Source organism: Stegodyphus dumicola, chromosome 4 (assembly GCF_044657685.1).
Source record: "Stegodyphus dumicola isolate Sdum_Otavi_A_Nest chromosome 4, ASM4465768v1".
Taxonomy (NCBI): Eukaryota; Metazoa; Arthropoda; class Arachnida; order Araneae; family Eresidae; genus Stegodyphus; species Stegodyphus dumicola.
The window spans coordinates 101,734,202-101,751,105 of NC_140771.1; the positions used below are offsets into that span (position 1 = coordinate 101,734,202).

The 16,904-nt window shown below is 34.3% G+C and overlaps 1 protein-coding gene across 1 annotated transcript in view; it reads left to right on the top strand.

Moving 5' to 3' along the window:
• The window catches only part of LOC146997625 (protein CASP-like), a 611,670-nt gene that overhangs the window by 455,441 nt on the left and 139,325 nt on the right, over positions 1-16,904 (top strand). The window contains exon 2 of the mRNA XM_085814364.1: positions 13,322-13,432. Within this exon, the coding sequence (XP_085670490.1) occupies positions 13,322-13,432 (111 nt within the window). The remainder of the gene's footprint in view (positions 1-13,321; positions 13,433-16,904) is intronic.

Here is a 16,904-nt window from a genome sequence, read left to right on the forward strand (position 1 = left end):
CTGGAGTCGAATCACACTAATTACTTTTAATTTTTCAAAAGTTTTAATATTCTTTTTTATCCTTGAAAATTTGAGTGCCATGCTGACTTTCTCTTTTATTTTTACTTAGCGTCTATTATATATTTTTTCCTAATGTTGTTTACTGTTTAATGTTTATTAGTGGAGATAGTTTATCAAAGGCACTCCAAAATAATTCATCATTCTTCCTTGGTCTGTAAAAACTGCCGTTGTTAGCTAAAACAGTCTAGTGTGGAGAGATTTCAAAATATTTTTTTTTAAAGAAAGAACACTATAAATGGCAGTACTGACGTGGCATTTAAATTGATACATAAAATGTATAATAAATTATTTTAGACTGAAGCTCTTAACTTATAGAAAGACACTGGCCAGTTTCTTGCATTGACAAGGGTACTCGCAATATGAACAGCTAAACACAGCTAGAAGCATAAAAAATGAAAAAGAGTACGTCAGAAAAAACTTGAATCTGATGGCATATTTACCTTTAGGCGATATTCAACTCTGCGGTACAATTAAGTCTTCTACATTTGTCAAGTCGCCTCTTTGGGGGACTTGATTTCGGAAGCTATTATTTTCCGATGAGAGTTGGCGCGCGCCTCATGCCAGCTTGTGGCCCGCGGGCTTTTCCGATCACGGGCCACGCCTTGGGACCTGGGTGGTCCTCGTCGCTGTCTAATAGGTTGCCCCGCCTTTTTTCTACGCCGCAGTTCAATCCTTTGCATCCTGATGCTGATGCGATGTCAAATCATATTCATTTTGTGCATTTCATTTTTCATCCTTAACCTTTACTCATTTAGGAAAGCTGACAGGATAGATGTTGCCTAAGTATAAGCAATAAATAATTCCAAATAATGGAATATGTTGGCAAGTTATCTTGATTTGCTTCTAAGAGAGCAACTGAAAGTGGGAATTCAAGGTTAAGTTTATATTGTTTTAGGGCTACTTTTAACTTCTTATCTTAATAATAATACGATCTTAATTATATAGAAAATTATAACCTTTGTTCTGGATTTCCTCATATGTCGTTGTTACTTATTTTCAAATCATGCTGTATGTAGTCAAATTATTGTCTTACTCAGAGACGACGCTAGAACCGGTGCTACCTGTGCGACTGCACCCGACGGCGGAATTTAGGGGCGGCAAATTTTGGAGAATTTAAGCAAGTACTGTTAGGCATAATTTGCAAGCCACGGCCATTGCACTGGGCCATTGCGCAAAATGTCTAGCTTTCGCACTGGTTTTAATTGCATTTAGAAATTACGACGTATAGAACTGTTAAAACAGATTCTAGGTACTAATGATCATTCTGCGCATTTCTTAAAGTTATCTGTTAAATTATTATAATGTGTAACATTTTGTATTGTTTTATAGTGTTCTATATTTTACCATAAGTTTGGTTTCAGTGGGCTCTTTTTTCGTCTCCATTAGCTGAAATTTTGCATTCTTAACAGATGGACTGTTCACATGCCATTAACTTCTATCTCTGCATGATCAGCAGTCATGCAGTGGCGGATTTAGGAAACGGTAGGCTCACCACACTTGATCTCTTGCGGGCCACCCATCTTAAAACAAAGGAATAGGTTACAATTTAAGAATTAATGGTTTAAGGGCCTCTTGGAACAATGTGCCCCTCCCAATTGCTACTTATGCAACCCCATAATTCCCCTCTGCAGTTGTCCATTGTAAACATTAGTCTATGTTCAATAATGCCTTCTCATCTGCCATCCCTAACCCTGGGATAGATTTGGTACCTGGTCGAATTATTTCTATTGTAAGTAATGAACTGAATGCTTCTAGTGGGTCCAACTGTCTAGCTTGTCACATACTACTACTTCAACTCAAGAACTTATATTTCTTCGGCTAGTAAATGCTATGCTGAAAGCTTTGATATAGCAACTGTCTGTCTAGTTAAATATTGTTGTAGCACGATAGCTGCTTCTCATTAATTAGATTGGCTCTCTATTCACACTAAGGTAAATGCTTCGAATGACACAACTGTGATTTCAGTGACATACTGCAGGGCGAGGCAGAGGTATGATTACAGATTATACCGTATCAAGTGATGACACTATCACCGCTAAGAAAAATAAGATAGTGATATTGCGAAGTCAAGTCTTCAAACTGAAGAACTGAAGAAAAATGGACAACGATATCAACCCGACTCAATTCATTGTCTCAAACTGTTAGCCATTACAAATGCTTCCACAAATCTTACCGATGTTGTTGCATCAGTGCTGTGCTAATCAGCTGTGTTCTCCACTTTTACATAACTGCCAGCAAACATGTTGCATTAAAATTGTATCTCTCCATTCTCAAGGATAAAAATCTCCATTCTCAAGTGGTCGTTTATCATGGGTAAAACAGCATCCATAACTAGATTTTAGTTTGCTCTATAAGACTATTAACTGCACATATCTCTGCGTAGTTTGCAAAAAAAAGGTATGGGAAGTTTCAATACGTAGTCGTACGTGCTTCAGCTGTAACTTACTACTGCACGTTATGACTTGACTAATGGTATAAGTTCTTGACTAATGGTATAAGTTGCGGCATGTGACTTATTGAAACGAAAAAATAAAGTTATAAGATTTGTATACCGTTTGCCATTTCTCAACGTATTATATCTACTAAAAAACGTATAACCCTACTTCTGATTCATTCTCTATTATATCTACTGCAACTACCATGCAGATGGATTACTTCCACAAACGCTAAACCGAACGCTTCGAGTGGGACAACTATATGACGAATGGCATAGAACTTATTTCTCCTAAACTTGCTATTGTTACTACTACTATGTACATATTTACTATCATATACTGTTCTTTTATTACGGGAGGGAAAGAAATGAAATAGATTGCTAATGTCAGTGCATCTTTAAAATTGATATTTTCATTTAACTTTGAGTATTATTGAAAGTAGCCGATGGATAGGTAACAGAAATTTGCATAATGTCGGTAAAAAGTGCCGAATGCCTTTCAATGCAAGAATTTCTAGTTTTTAGATGTATTTCTTTTCTGATCAATAGGCAAATATACTCAGCACACCAAAGATGAAAGCACAAGATAGTAGAATAATTTTGGTCTTAAGAAGATACATCTGTTTTAAATGGCTTTGAAATACAGTAGAGTATTTTTATATAATTAACGCCAATTTAATGCTAGCTTGAATTATGTCTTGTACTAAAACTAATGAAATTTTTGTTCTGTTTCAAAACTGATGATGGTATCGTTGTAATGAAAAATATTTACTTCGCCGTTGAAGAACTCGAAGGTTTATTTTAATTTTATAATGTTTTGCTCTTTCTCGCTTTCTTCTTTTGTTTTTGACATTCCTCAGTTTAGAAAAAGACAACACTCTTTAAATAATTTGCATACTCCGATGTATAAAGTCATTTTAGTAATCACCTTAAAAAATTATGTATCAGATATGCTTTTTAATTTATACAAATCATTGTTCTACATGTGAATTTTTTCCTGCTAATTTCGTTTATCATATTACATAAATAACATGATTATAAGCGTTATAAAAATGTAAAGCTTGAGAGAACTCATCAGTAAATTTTATTTTTATACGTACTATATTGGTTATTCGCCCCTGCGAGCCTTACGGCAAAATAAGCGTTCGGCGGGGAAGAAAAGCTGCGCCTCATTATATTGGTAATGGCATTTGCGCACAAGAAACAGAGACACTTGTTTACAAGAAACATTTATTGCTGGATGGATAATAGTAGTTTATACTGTTTAATGGTAGTTGGACACAAAACCACATCTTCTTCATCATCTTTTGATAACTTGGAACAATGACTTGGGTTATGAATTTGCTTTACAAAATTTTTAGCTACTAGGCTGCACAAATATAGTTTTTCACAAGATATATATATTATGTAAGGATTAATAAATACCTTAAGGAGTCAGGTACCTTTAAAATGTCAAAACATCCCTCAAATCCTTAGAGATATAAAAACTGCGTCGTCATCCACCCTCAATCTTTCAGTTTTGATTTAAATGCGTCGCCACGTTGTCTCTTTAGAATTTGTATTAACGAGTAACTGCTGATACCGAGAGATTGCGGATGATTTGCTTTTATATGTTTCAACAAGAGTGAAATTCGCAGTGTCGCTTGTTGTCCGTAACTCATTATAGCTGTTAAAAGATTTATGTTCCTGAAGATATGATATGCGGAAACACCATTTGAGCGGAACTGCCGTGTTCGGAAGTCACCATTTTAATACCGTATGGCCAAATACAAGATGGCCTCATATTTTGACCTACGTTTTGAAGATGTTTCACAATGAAAAGAAATATAAAATTTGTATTTATGAAATATTCAAATGAGAAGAAATCATATATCGAATACTCTTTGCGAATAGGATTGCCTGTCATGCTGGAGGTTTTTCAACAAGAAAGATACATACATGATTTTTAAAAAAAAGGTAAATGAGTGTAATAAAAAAAGATAAATATGTGCTATCATGCTTTAAGTGTTATTTTTCGTATAAAAAATTCAGGGATATGTTATAAAATATCTTAGTATATTTTTTAAATAAATATTAAGCTTCGCATAAAAGGAAATAATTGTTTTAGAACGAGTATTTTGAAGGAAAGATAACGTCTTATATGCCGCAAATGTAGGATAATAGATATGGCATATTTAGAACAAATTCAGATTTCTAGTTATTTGGAGAAATAAAACCCCCAGTTTTACTTTGCACTGCTTAACAATTTTGCAATGCAATAATTGCAAGATCTGTAAAACTCATTTGAAGCAATAGGGCTTCTTAAGATGAGAGGAAGAGCATTATTAAAATATCAGACTGTTCCGTGAATGATTCTGATGAAAGGTAGTTCTCGTTATAGAGCGATAATGAAATGGGCCTAATTACCCGATTTCCAATTCGTCAGCATTGCGAAGCCCGATGACTTTGTGGCGTGCCAGTGGCTGCATAGAAGGAAAGAAATTTCTCGAAATTAGAAAACATAACGGTCTCTGTACGGTTATCGTTTAGACCTAAAATATAGCTCGGCGTAAAGGAGGAGAGGAGGGAGGATTTCCTCCTCTCAGGCAGTAAAAGCCAATTTCATTTCAACCCCACGGAAGGATGACTTTGTGGAATACGCCGGGGCTGAAACTAATTTCACTCCGTCTTGATCTGTTTTTGCAGAATGCGGTGATTTTTGCCCCTGCTTATTGGCGAAATTTCTCTCTTCCTGCAAGATTCCGTGTAAAGTGTAACTCAAAGTATGATGGCAACAATCACTCGCGGAATGGGTTCTTTCTTTATAATATGCAAAACTTTTTAAGGAAAAAAAGTTCAATATGACCGCCACTGCCACCACCGCCTCACAATGCATCCGCACGCGACAGCCATAAAGGCTAGGCAAATGAGATCTGCAGTCTGCCAGGGCTAGGAGATTCGTTTGAGCAATTGGTGAATGAAATTCCTCAAGAATTTAGTTCTTTTTGCCTATTTTATTCCCAATGAAAATGGTGCAGAGGCGGTAAATAGGCGCCCCTATTTCCACAACAAATAAAATGAACAGAAAGAGCCAATGTTACTACACCTAAACATTTAAATTCGTCACGAAACTCGTCGGCAAGCTTCGCTAGTTAAATTTCACCTTCAGAGAAATTTTTCTGTCGAGTTCGTGCGCTAGGTAATCGCGGCGCAAATTCTGGATAAAATACCCTATTTTGCGGGTCAGGCTTAGAATGTTTCAGCTCTTCTCCCCTCCCCTAACTTTTTGATACAAAGATCATTTATCTTTGGGGCTCGTATTGCGTTAGACATCTTCATTACCAAGAAACACTAGAAACTTGGCGGGCTGAAGTGGATGGAAAAAATTCGGTTGCATAAAGAAGCTAGTGTACAGCCTTTTTTTGTTTATTACACCGAAGGGAGAACCTTTTACTTTTGATTAAAAAATGCTTCCGCATAAACGATTTAATGGCGTGATTTCTTGATTTGGTTTTTACCCTTTTGTGGCTTTTTCCTTCATTTTGGCCGCTGATTAAAGTATTTTGAAATAAGAAAACTCACCTTTTAAAATATTGCTCCATCACGATATGGCTTTTATGTGTTATTTCGCTACTGCTTGGCAGATACATTACACCAGATTGAACCGTTCCGAGGCGATAATTATTTTAAACCTACGATTATTCGCATTAAATGCATTATATTAAAAAGTAATTACCATTTGCTATTCTCGAACCGTGGGGGAAAATGTTTTCTCCGTTGGTCTGAAAACATCAAGAAAATTTCGTGCAGGAATAAGATGAAGCTGTAAATCAAAAGATAAAAATATTAAACATCTAGTTTGCAAAATCGCTCAGATGGTTATCCGAATAAGGACCCTAATAGATGGGGACATTTTAGCTAACGCCGCTTTAGATTTGCAACGTCATATTCAGGCTACTTTCTTTATTTTTCTTATAGCTACTGTACATTTTTTAACATTTGATATCTTTTGAGTTGTTTTAGTTGTCCATAACTGAATTATACCTAAGTTAGACTTCATCTGTACTTTTGCTTGCGCTTTAATGTCTGATATTTGCTATTGCAATTTGGGAAAACTTAGGGAAATATAAATTTGATGTTTTAAGGTCTAGTCATTTTTTACTTTTATGTATCTCAAACAAAAAACTGCATTAGAAATTTTCCTTCGCTATTACTTTACGAGAAATTTTTCTTATAGAATATTGTCAGCTATTTTTTCTTTCTTCGAACTGGTACAATTTTGTGTTAAATTTCGAATGCGGTGTAGTATTTTGTTTAAAAGCGAGTTTAAAATTCTTCGGAGTTTTAAAAGAGAGATATGCAAAAAATACGATAACGGCATTTTCAGAGCTCATTTATCGACGATAACATACAAAATACTATCACAGTGAAATAAAGTTTCCATAGCGTACTCATATGTAATGAAACTTGTTTATCTATAGCAAAACTTTTTTTTCTGAAAATTGAGTTAGTATGAATTTTAAAAGTTTTCCCAGTAGAGAATAAATAAAGCTAATTTTGAAAGTGGGAATCTTGTCAAGTTATAAATGGAAATCTTGGATTCCCACAATGAATTTCAATTGCTTAAAAATAAAAATATAATAAATAATAATAAAAAAGTAAATAAATTATAATATTGTATCAAAAATTTCCCCTCTGACAATTTTCAACTTCATTTGACTCTCAGAATTTAGATTTAAACTCCTCTTCACTGATATGACAGTTAAAAGACTACAAAAATATATGATATGATAGTTAAATGCTATATGATATGATGGTTAAATATATGATATGATAGTTCAAAGAGTACAAATTCCGAGCAAATCCTCGGCAAATATTAAATATTTCTGATCGTAATGCTTATTCTGAGAGCCTACCAGTGGCCGAGCGGTGAAATCGCTGAGCACTGATAGTTCGGTTCAGCGTTCGAATCCCGGCAAACGGGCTGGCTGCATGGGCGTTTTCGTGCTTTACCCCATGTGTAACGTGAATACGAGCCAGTTTTCCTTAGAAAGTCTTTCGCGAACGCATCCCTCCCTTTAGGCGAGATAGCCCCGAGTTCTTTGCCATAACGAAATGAACCAATAAGCCTATTCTGAAAATTTGTGATATATATCTTATGTTAATTAACCAGTTATTATGATTTAAGTCTTTACTATAACTTTTCCTTCCCACATTCTTACCATAATCCGAATTAACTTTGGGTATATAATAAGCTGAGAGTTTTGAATCTCTAGATAAAAACTTCGATAATCGCGTCTTGCTGTTAATATTTTACTCCAGCTGTGTTTAAAAATTATATTCCGCCTTTAGCATTCTCGTTAACCGATGTTTCAAGCACGCACCTGTAAAATATCTGAGACAGCTTGTTGTGACATCCGCAAGTAGTGCAGATTTCGTCAGTAGCACAACTTGTGCTTTTCTATTATATTAAGACTAAATAAAAGAAGGTTATTTTAAGCTTCTTCCATATTTTGTGAGTTTTTTAAGATGTAGCGATAACTCTCCATTTGTCTGGTAAGGTCTGCAGGATTTTAACTCCAGGTACAGGTGCGGCCCACCAGCGGCCGAGCGGTAAAGACGCTGAACACTGGTAGTTCGGTCTGAGGTTCGAATCCCGCGAACGGGCTGGCTGCATGGGCGTTTTCGTGGTTTTCCCCATGTGTAACGTGTATACGAGCCAGTTTCCCTTAGAAAGTCCTCCACGAAAGGCATCCCTCCCTTTAGGCAGATAGCCCTCGTGTGCTTTGCCATAATTAAATACACCACCACACCAGGTACAGGTGCAACAGAAAACATACAAAATGCCAGGTAAAATCTATCGGTAGAGAGCTCCATCATATGATTGATAGCAACAGAGATTACTTATTTAGTGCTTCCTCTCCTTAAAAAATAATATATTATTTTATATTTGCGAGGGTCTTAATTTTTACTTTAAACACATAATTCTTGTTTGCTTCTGGAAAGTACAATTATATTTTTTCTTACACCACACTTCAGTTGGTACTTACGTATTATCGCAACTACTTTAGTAGATATCGGCAAAGCTTTTGAATACACCAAACTCTTGTAACCACACGCAAAACAATTATTCAGGCAACCATGCGCATAACAAATATTCATTTCCCGACGTCGCCATTTTCGTATGCGTTCTTTTTTGCTGTATTCACATTCTAACGGCTTTTATAGAAAAAATATGATTATTTTTGTCTTAAACTCGATTTTAAAATTAATAGATGTAAGATTTTTATTATAATAGAAGAAAGAGGGGTGAAATTTTTCCAGGAATACATTATTTACTATTATTATAAATCACTAAAAGAACAATCCTTTGAATTCTTTCTGAAAACGGTAGTTACGAAATTTCTACCACGACAGAAACATAAACCGATTTGTAGTTAGGTTTACTGAGTGTCTTTGCGTATATGTCCTTGCATATATGGCTGAAACATATAATATGTGTGTCTGTAATATATATATATATTTTTTAAGTAATTGTTCTTTTTCACCCTCAAAATTCGCCAAACTGAGTCAAGATGGTTGCGATAATACGTAAGTACGCTTCAGTTTTGCACCTCAGCTTTAAACTTAAGGTTATATAACATATATAATACTTAAATGTACAAAGCGTATTTTTAATCGACCATTAGCTGCACATTAAATGGGTATTTTTCAATCAAGTAAGCTATTTGATTTCCAAAATTTTGGATTCATTCTCTTGTCTAATTGTATGCTACACTGCAGTCACAAATCTAAATTTAAAAGCAAATTTTAACATCCATATTGTATACATAAATATCTTTAAATACTTTTTCCAGTTGTAGAAATAAAAAACCACTGCAAGTGACAGGCATCAGCTTTCGGATAAGAGAAAAATTATATTATTAGTATACAAAAAAGATAAATGTTTTTCTCACTCAAATATAGTATTTTTTCAGTTACTCAAATTACCAGCTTCTGTTTTCTATTTCGCTGCTTCTCAATTTCAGTGTCACATCGACCGAAACTAAAAACTAAATGATAAACGTTGTTTTAAACAAAATTATTTGAACCGAATAGAAATATTCTTAATTATCCCATATACTCAGAACGGAAAGTGAACTTGCATCTTCTATCACTTAATAGAAAATTTTAAAAAAAATTATATATTTTTCATAAAGTGCTGATTTTTTTTTCACCCTTCTCCAGGTCTTTCTGAGTAAAAAAATAAAATAAAATAAAATAAAATAAATAATAATCGCTTATGTGATTAGCAATTTTTTCTTTCTGTCACCTAAAATAAGACTATTTTCTCCTCCTTCTAAAATGTTTTTACAGCCCCTTCAACAAGGCTTTTGAGTATTTTGATCCCCGATCCTAAAAATGTGTAGACATTAGCATTTAAATAAATTTTAAGGAAGAAATAGTGCAGCATACAACGATTAAAAAAAATATTCGTCTTTTTTGCTTTGAACTTTCAATCCACAATGACAAAGCTATGAAACAGCGATATTTCGTCTCGAGCTTGCTTTCTTAATCGTTAAACGGATATATGTAGTTTCCTTTTTTTTTTTTTTTTTTTTTTTTTTTTTTTTTTTTTTTTTTTTCCTTTACCCTCCAGTTTTACGTCTAGATGATACTCATAATATTAAACTTGTCATGATCAGTGGATATGAACTAGTTGATCTCGTATACAAAAATAGTAACCGAATCATTAAAAAGGCAGTTACCGCTTAGATCTCTCGACTTTTTTATATGTCTAGACTTTTATCGCCAATGGATTTTTTTTTCGCCCAAAGGAGCGTTAGACCAGAAGGGCTATTAATTTCGAAACGGCATTTTGAGTCGAATTATTAAAAACATTGAATCACGTTTCAAATTGTTGCCACCAAATATTATCGCCCTGTATTATATTTAAAGAAATTAAATAATGAAGAATCTGCGTGAATGTATATATGTTTCTCTCACTGTGAAAAAAACAACGCTACCTAGATTCATCAAATTTTGAATAACATAGTCTTCCACCCGAATATTGACATCTGGAAGCCGGGATTTCGGATTTGTTTCATTATCTATTTCATTTTTCGTAAAACTTTAACGAATTATTAATTGAAAAACTCAACGATTTCAAAGCAAGCAGTGGCAACACTGTACCGAATAAAATATTTTAATTTCCAGGGCGTCAGTCTATCTATCGAAAATTCTAAAGATACACTGTTATTTTTAGCCCAAAGGAGCATTCACCCAAATACTCTCGAAACGTGTATGTGTGTGTAAATGAAAAAAAAAACGCCTCTTTGGGCGTAATATAAAATATAAAAGCTTGAAATTTAATTATTTATTTATTAAGCTCAGAAGAGGCTAATAGTCTCGAAGTGGGATTTTGTCCAAGTGGAAATGGGTCGGTTCACTATAAACGGTGAATCACTTTTGTAATTGTTGCCATTAAATATTATCGCCCTGTGTTATTTTCATTGATGATCATACCGATTCAGATTCATTTATTAATGTCACGAAATAACAGTAAATATTGGAAGGGACCAGGCTATTGAACAGCATATTGCATACTAATCGTTCCAAGGCTGAGATGTTATGCTGACTATCTATGTTTTTCACAGCTTATGAATTTTCTTTGTTAACTTTCTCTTTATATAGCGCCACAAATAAAAATAAAAATAAAAAAATAAATATAAAATGTGGTCAGATAACTTCAGGTATAGAAAAGTCTCAGAAGGGGAACGGCCAGAGTGTTTTCGATATCATACAGTCGCTTCTTTATTGTTAATTAAACGGTTAACCACTGAGCCTGGAAATCATTTAGGTTGTAGTAATTCGTGTTTGCAAGTATAGCGTATGCTATCATGTATATTACAAGTTGCCTATCTCACCATGAAAAACAATTCGTTTTTTGAATTAGAGATTGGGATCAATTGCGTCAAGCTGTCTGTATGGCTGTCCTTTGCAAATTATAATCTGCTATCAAATTTCTAGCAATTCAGCAGTTGCGCACTCCAATAATCTTAATAGTTATTAAATTATTGAAATATAGATAAAAAGTTAGTAAATGGTTTGTGAAATATTAAAATTAAAGCAAAGTAAGCGCTACAGAAGGCAGGATAATTTAGTGAAAGGTAATTTTCGAAATGAGTATTGAACCTGTGCGTTACGTTTTGATTGATTTTTAAAAAGGCAAAGCAAACGATATCTAAATATTTACAAAGGATTTATTGGATTTATAGCAAACCTCAGTAAAACTATTTGTTTAAGGGAAGGAATGCTTTCGTAAAAAACTTGCTCGCAATCATATGGGAACACTACAAAAACGACAGCGCAGCTATTCCGTTCACCGGGATATATACTTGTAGGGGAATGATTTTTGAAGAAATGGATAGAGACTTTCTGCTTGAAGAAATGAGTTTATGTTTACATCAATGGCGTAGCTAGAACTTTTGGAGCGTGGGGTGGTGCCTGGGTTTGCTATTCTTCTTGATATACAGACAAATAACTAAAAAAATGTCAAAACTACAATGCAGGGAAATAAATTAACATTATATTATATGTTTATTTTTGTAGACAATCTTTAATTCCAACATTGTAAAATTGTATTATTATTATGCTAGTTTTCTTTTTTTTCTTTTTTTTTGGGGGGGGCGCAAAGTCATCGATGACATTTTAGAAGTCTTTTTTAATTGTTCTTATTGTAACACAGACAATAAAGACTTCTTAAATGTGTCTTAATTTTTATTAAGAAAACGTTTATCTCAACTAGCAGCACTTAGAGGAATGAAGAGGAAAATTTACACTTGTAATTACAACAAGTTGAACTTTGTTCTGGAGATTGAATTTTGCAATAAACTGCAAAAATTCGAAAGGACTTCTCTTGCACGTTCCTGTTTCCATTTCCCGAGCAATAACGGAAATAAAACTCTGAAATACTTTTTATCCTGGCGAGGAATTGGTACTTACTAATGTTACCGAGATCATAAGTTAGATAAAATTATTAATTTCCATTAAAAAGTTTCGACAAAATAAAAAAGTCATAACAAAAATATATAGCTGTTGAAATTACGTAATACGTTTCTTCGAATATTTTATCTGGTATAAAAACTCTTTTCTTCTCAAGTTAATTCCGTACGGCGATTTAGAATCTAATTATTATTCAACTGTCTTGAAGGCCCATCAGATTAATCCCTATAAAATAATGTTTCACTTAAAAAATGCTACTCCTGAAAATATGCCGCCTGAGGCAGACCGCCCTCTCTGCTCCCCTTTAGCCACGTCACTGGTTCACACTGAACACAAAGAAATCGCGAGAATGATCACAACTGTTTGGTTTTTAGGTATTCGAAGACTTACAAAATTATAAGTAAATTGTAATATTTAGTGATTTCATATTTTATTTACAAATAATTTAACATTATTATGTCAGTTACTAAAGATTTTGAACATTATATTTGCGGTTCATTGAATGTCTTTAATAAAAATTTATTTGTCTTAATTGTATAAAATCCTAATCGTTGTATGAACAACATTTAAGTTGCAGCAAGTGCGTAAGCTAATGTCGGAGGGCACATCATAAATGATAAAAAATAATCAAATTGAAAATATACATATGAATACAGAAGAATGTACAAAGCTGAATATGGGTAACAGCAATAAATACAGAGAGAGAGGGTTCCGCTGTACTCCTGTTGCTGTGGAAAACTTATATTGTGGACATGTTTGGGACAGGCTGCAGACATTTTTATAAAAATTAATAATTTTAAGTAATATTATAAAGTAATAACATTTGTGTCATTAGTTAAACGTCGAATTTTCTTTTTTTAATAGAAAGCCCTTGACGTCACTGCTAGAGAGTTGGCCAACAGACAAGATGAGAGTGATAGCTCCAGAAAAAGACTCGTCGACCTCAGCAGGGACTTCAAGAAGAACACACCAGAAGTACGTAAATTCAGTCCAGAATATATTGGTGCAGACATTTTGTGACTTCAACATACAAATAAATATTTAATGCACCTAAATATTAATTTTTAAATTAATACTGACTATATTAATTAATTAATCTGGTAAAGAACATAAAAGTATAGCATATAGTTTTAAAAAATTCAGTGTTTGACAAAATGTTTATTATTATTCTCAACCCCGTATTTGATTGATGTATTAGTGTTGCCTCTGTGGATTAAACTTTATTCCGTATTTTCCTGTGGTGCTAAAATGGCCGTAAATACTATTATTCCTAGTAATAGAATTCACGAACCAACAGGCATGCTCAGAACGACTTGTTTTTCTGGTAGGGGGAGAAAATTCTGTATGTCTGGCATTGTGCTGATACTTTTCATCCGCTGTTAAAGTTTAATTTTGCCAGTTATTATTCTAATAGTATGCTTCAGCTAATTTCAAGCGTGAACTTGCAGTAACTTTATCTTATTGGAGCATATTGTGATGCTTCGATTACTTTTCGAGTTATTTTGCGTGGCTTGCTGACTACAGTTTACTTAAAAGCAATCAACAACGAACTAAGTTCATGTTGAAAAACGTGTAGAGTAAATTTGCTATTTAATAATAATTGCTGCTCGTTTATATTATTAAATTAAAATAGTATTCATATCGGTGAAGAGTAATAACAAGCTTTTTTGGGGAAAAGGGTTTTATTCATTATTTTAATGTTTTTTGCTTAGTTTTGTTTAAATTAAATGACTTTTTTTGGTTACCTTCCTCAAACAAATAAGGTACTGAGTTGCTGATAAGGATATAACTAATTTTAATTAATTATAATATAACTAATTTTGTGGTTTAAGAACAACCACAAAAATTCAGAAAAGGTTTCGGTATCTCTTTCACGAAAGTAACTGTTAAATATGAAATGTATTTACTGTATGAGGTTTAATATCTTTTACAACTGTGAAATGTGGCGTAATGTTTTTGTTAGACTTAAGGCGACATATCACTAGAAAGTTGAGAAAGGTGTAAAAGACCTTTTTATTTTAAACTCAGATGAAAAGAATGCATTCCTGTGTTAACAAATTCGTCAACACTATGTTGAGGACTTAAATTTAAATTAAAGCTAAATTTAAATATGTAACAGCCAAAGGCTGCAGAGAGCAATTTATTCGCAAAGTTGGTTCGGACTACACCGGAGTAAATTTAAACTACCAGCAAGAAGCAACGCCGAAGACAGGAACTCTTTTACCTAGAATACCAAAACTAGTAACGGGGCCTTCAGACCGTACAACACGCTCTGTCTAAAACAATCTCACACGCTCACTTTCTTGCAACTGAAAAATGACAGTAAAGATTCCAAATATAAAATAACTGTTATATAAATTAAATAAACCTCGCAGCCTTGCCTACTTTTCTGAATTCAAGTTATAAATAGCTTTAAAGTATTTATATGTGTAGCTAAACTATTCTAGTATCATTATGTTCGCTATTCTACAGAAGAAAAATCAGTCATATTTTATTTGGAATAAATAATGGTATAATAATATCGAATAAATAATAAAGTAAACATAATATGTAAAACAGATTTACTAACAGTGTACTTCATAATGAAATATTTTCTGGTAGCTTTTTGTAATTGTTACTCCATGTTTATTTAGGAGGATCTTCGTTCTGCTTTCGTAAAGAAATACAAATCGGTGATCAGTAGTTAAATAACAAATTGAAAAATTATTAATTCCTAGTAAAGAAATCTGTGTGGTTCAACGCAAGTATGTTTAATCAAGTTATGTCAGCCTTTTGTTCATCGAAATAGTAAATTATCATTAAAAAATAATTTTTAAAATGTAATTTAAGAACTCTTTTAGAAGCCATAAGACTTTTTTTGCCTTCTTAACTATACCCTGGATTTGTAGAATAAAGTTGCTAGTCAACGATGAAGCTTTTATACTTCTTTTATAAAAGCAAGCATAATTTTTCAGTTATAAGAATAAAACAAAATACATTTAATTTCTTTTAAATTCATGCAAATTTTTTATTGAGGCATTGAAATGCTTCTTTGAGAAATGGAAATCCATTATTTCAATCTCTGTCAGTCTTTCAGTCTTTTTTTTAATCCTATGCAAGTCTGTATATCAATGAGTGTCTAACAAAGGACTGGGTGGTAGAGCTGCGCTTCTTGAACGATTCCTTCGGATGTTCCATTCCCTGACAAGTGGAAGAAAGATCACCATCCCGAGTCGATTCAGTCATTAACATCCCAGACCGGAAATTTGGTTTGTTTAAACTAGAGGGAGTAGGAGCATTAGAAATTTATAGCTGGGCACGAAGCCATGCATGATTTGCCAAATCCGGTTCGCCGTGCAACTTTTAACCGGAATACTGCATACCAATGAATGGCGGGATGAATAGTCGCTCAGCGCAGGAAGACACGAGGAACGGACTTCGATTGTAGTCAGTGTCATCGGTGCGTGGTATTACCACGTGTGTTAATGATCTATGGGGGCCTTTCCCGTTTTGTGCTGCCTCCCTTCATGGCCTCTTGCTCGGTTGCATTCATTTCTGAGATCAGACTGTCCCCCCTCCCACCCAACACCAACAACCACCCCTTTCGCGCCCAAAGACTTTCTCTTCGTCCTCACCACTGCGCCACTCTTGCAGCAACTAGGACCTCTTCATTTCGGAGCCAATGGGTTTTCACCAGGTCATTCTCTCGAGTTGAGTCCCTCGGAGTCATTTATTGCTTTCCGTGCGAGTTGTCCTTTTGTCTTCGGGCCCGAACATGGCCGCCGTCGAGCTGTCGCCGGCCATCGGCAAGTCAGCGAAAACATTTAATTACTCTCTCGCACAATAGTTGACGATGTTTTATTCATCAAGCGATGGATTCTTGGGAAGAGTTCTCTCTCACTTTCCATTGCTCTCGTTCTGTCTGCCTGCCTGTTCCTCTCTTTTAAAACTCTACTTCGCCGGCTGTTTCGTTATGATGATCCAGTGACGCGAAAGCGTGTTTCCATGTCCGAGAATAATAGCCTGTTATCCATCCCCGCCCACCTCTGACTCCTAGTCTTGGTCTCACTTGGTGCAGGTAAAAGAAAACATTGTCTCTTCACATGCAGTGGATTAGCACGGAGAGTGAATAATGTCGATAGAAATTCGGGGGACGCGAAATTATGTTGTCTAGATGAGGGAACTGGGGAGGGAATGTTAAAACAGCTCAAGCTACGAAGGCGAAGGAATATCTCGTTACAGGGGAAATGCCACTCCTTCAAGCAGAGGAAGAATATCAGCATAAATGACGGAAATTGCACTTTATTGCTCGTTTAGAAGGAATAGCTCATTAGCGTTTTCTTTCTAAATTCGCAACTTATTGCTCCGTAGATGCATTTGATGCAAAAAGGAAAGCAAAGCGGAGCTGAGCGATAAAATGAAGCTGATAGAAATAATCAATCTGGGCTGTTAAAGTTTGATATTTACA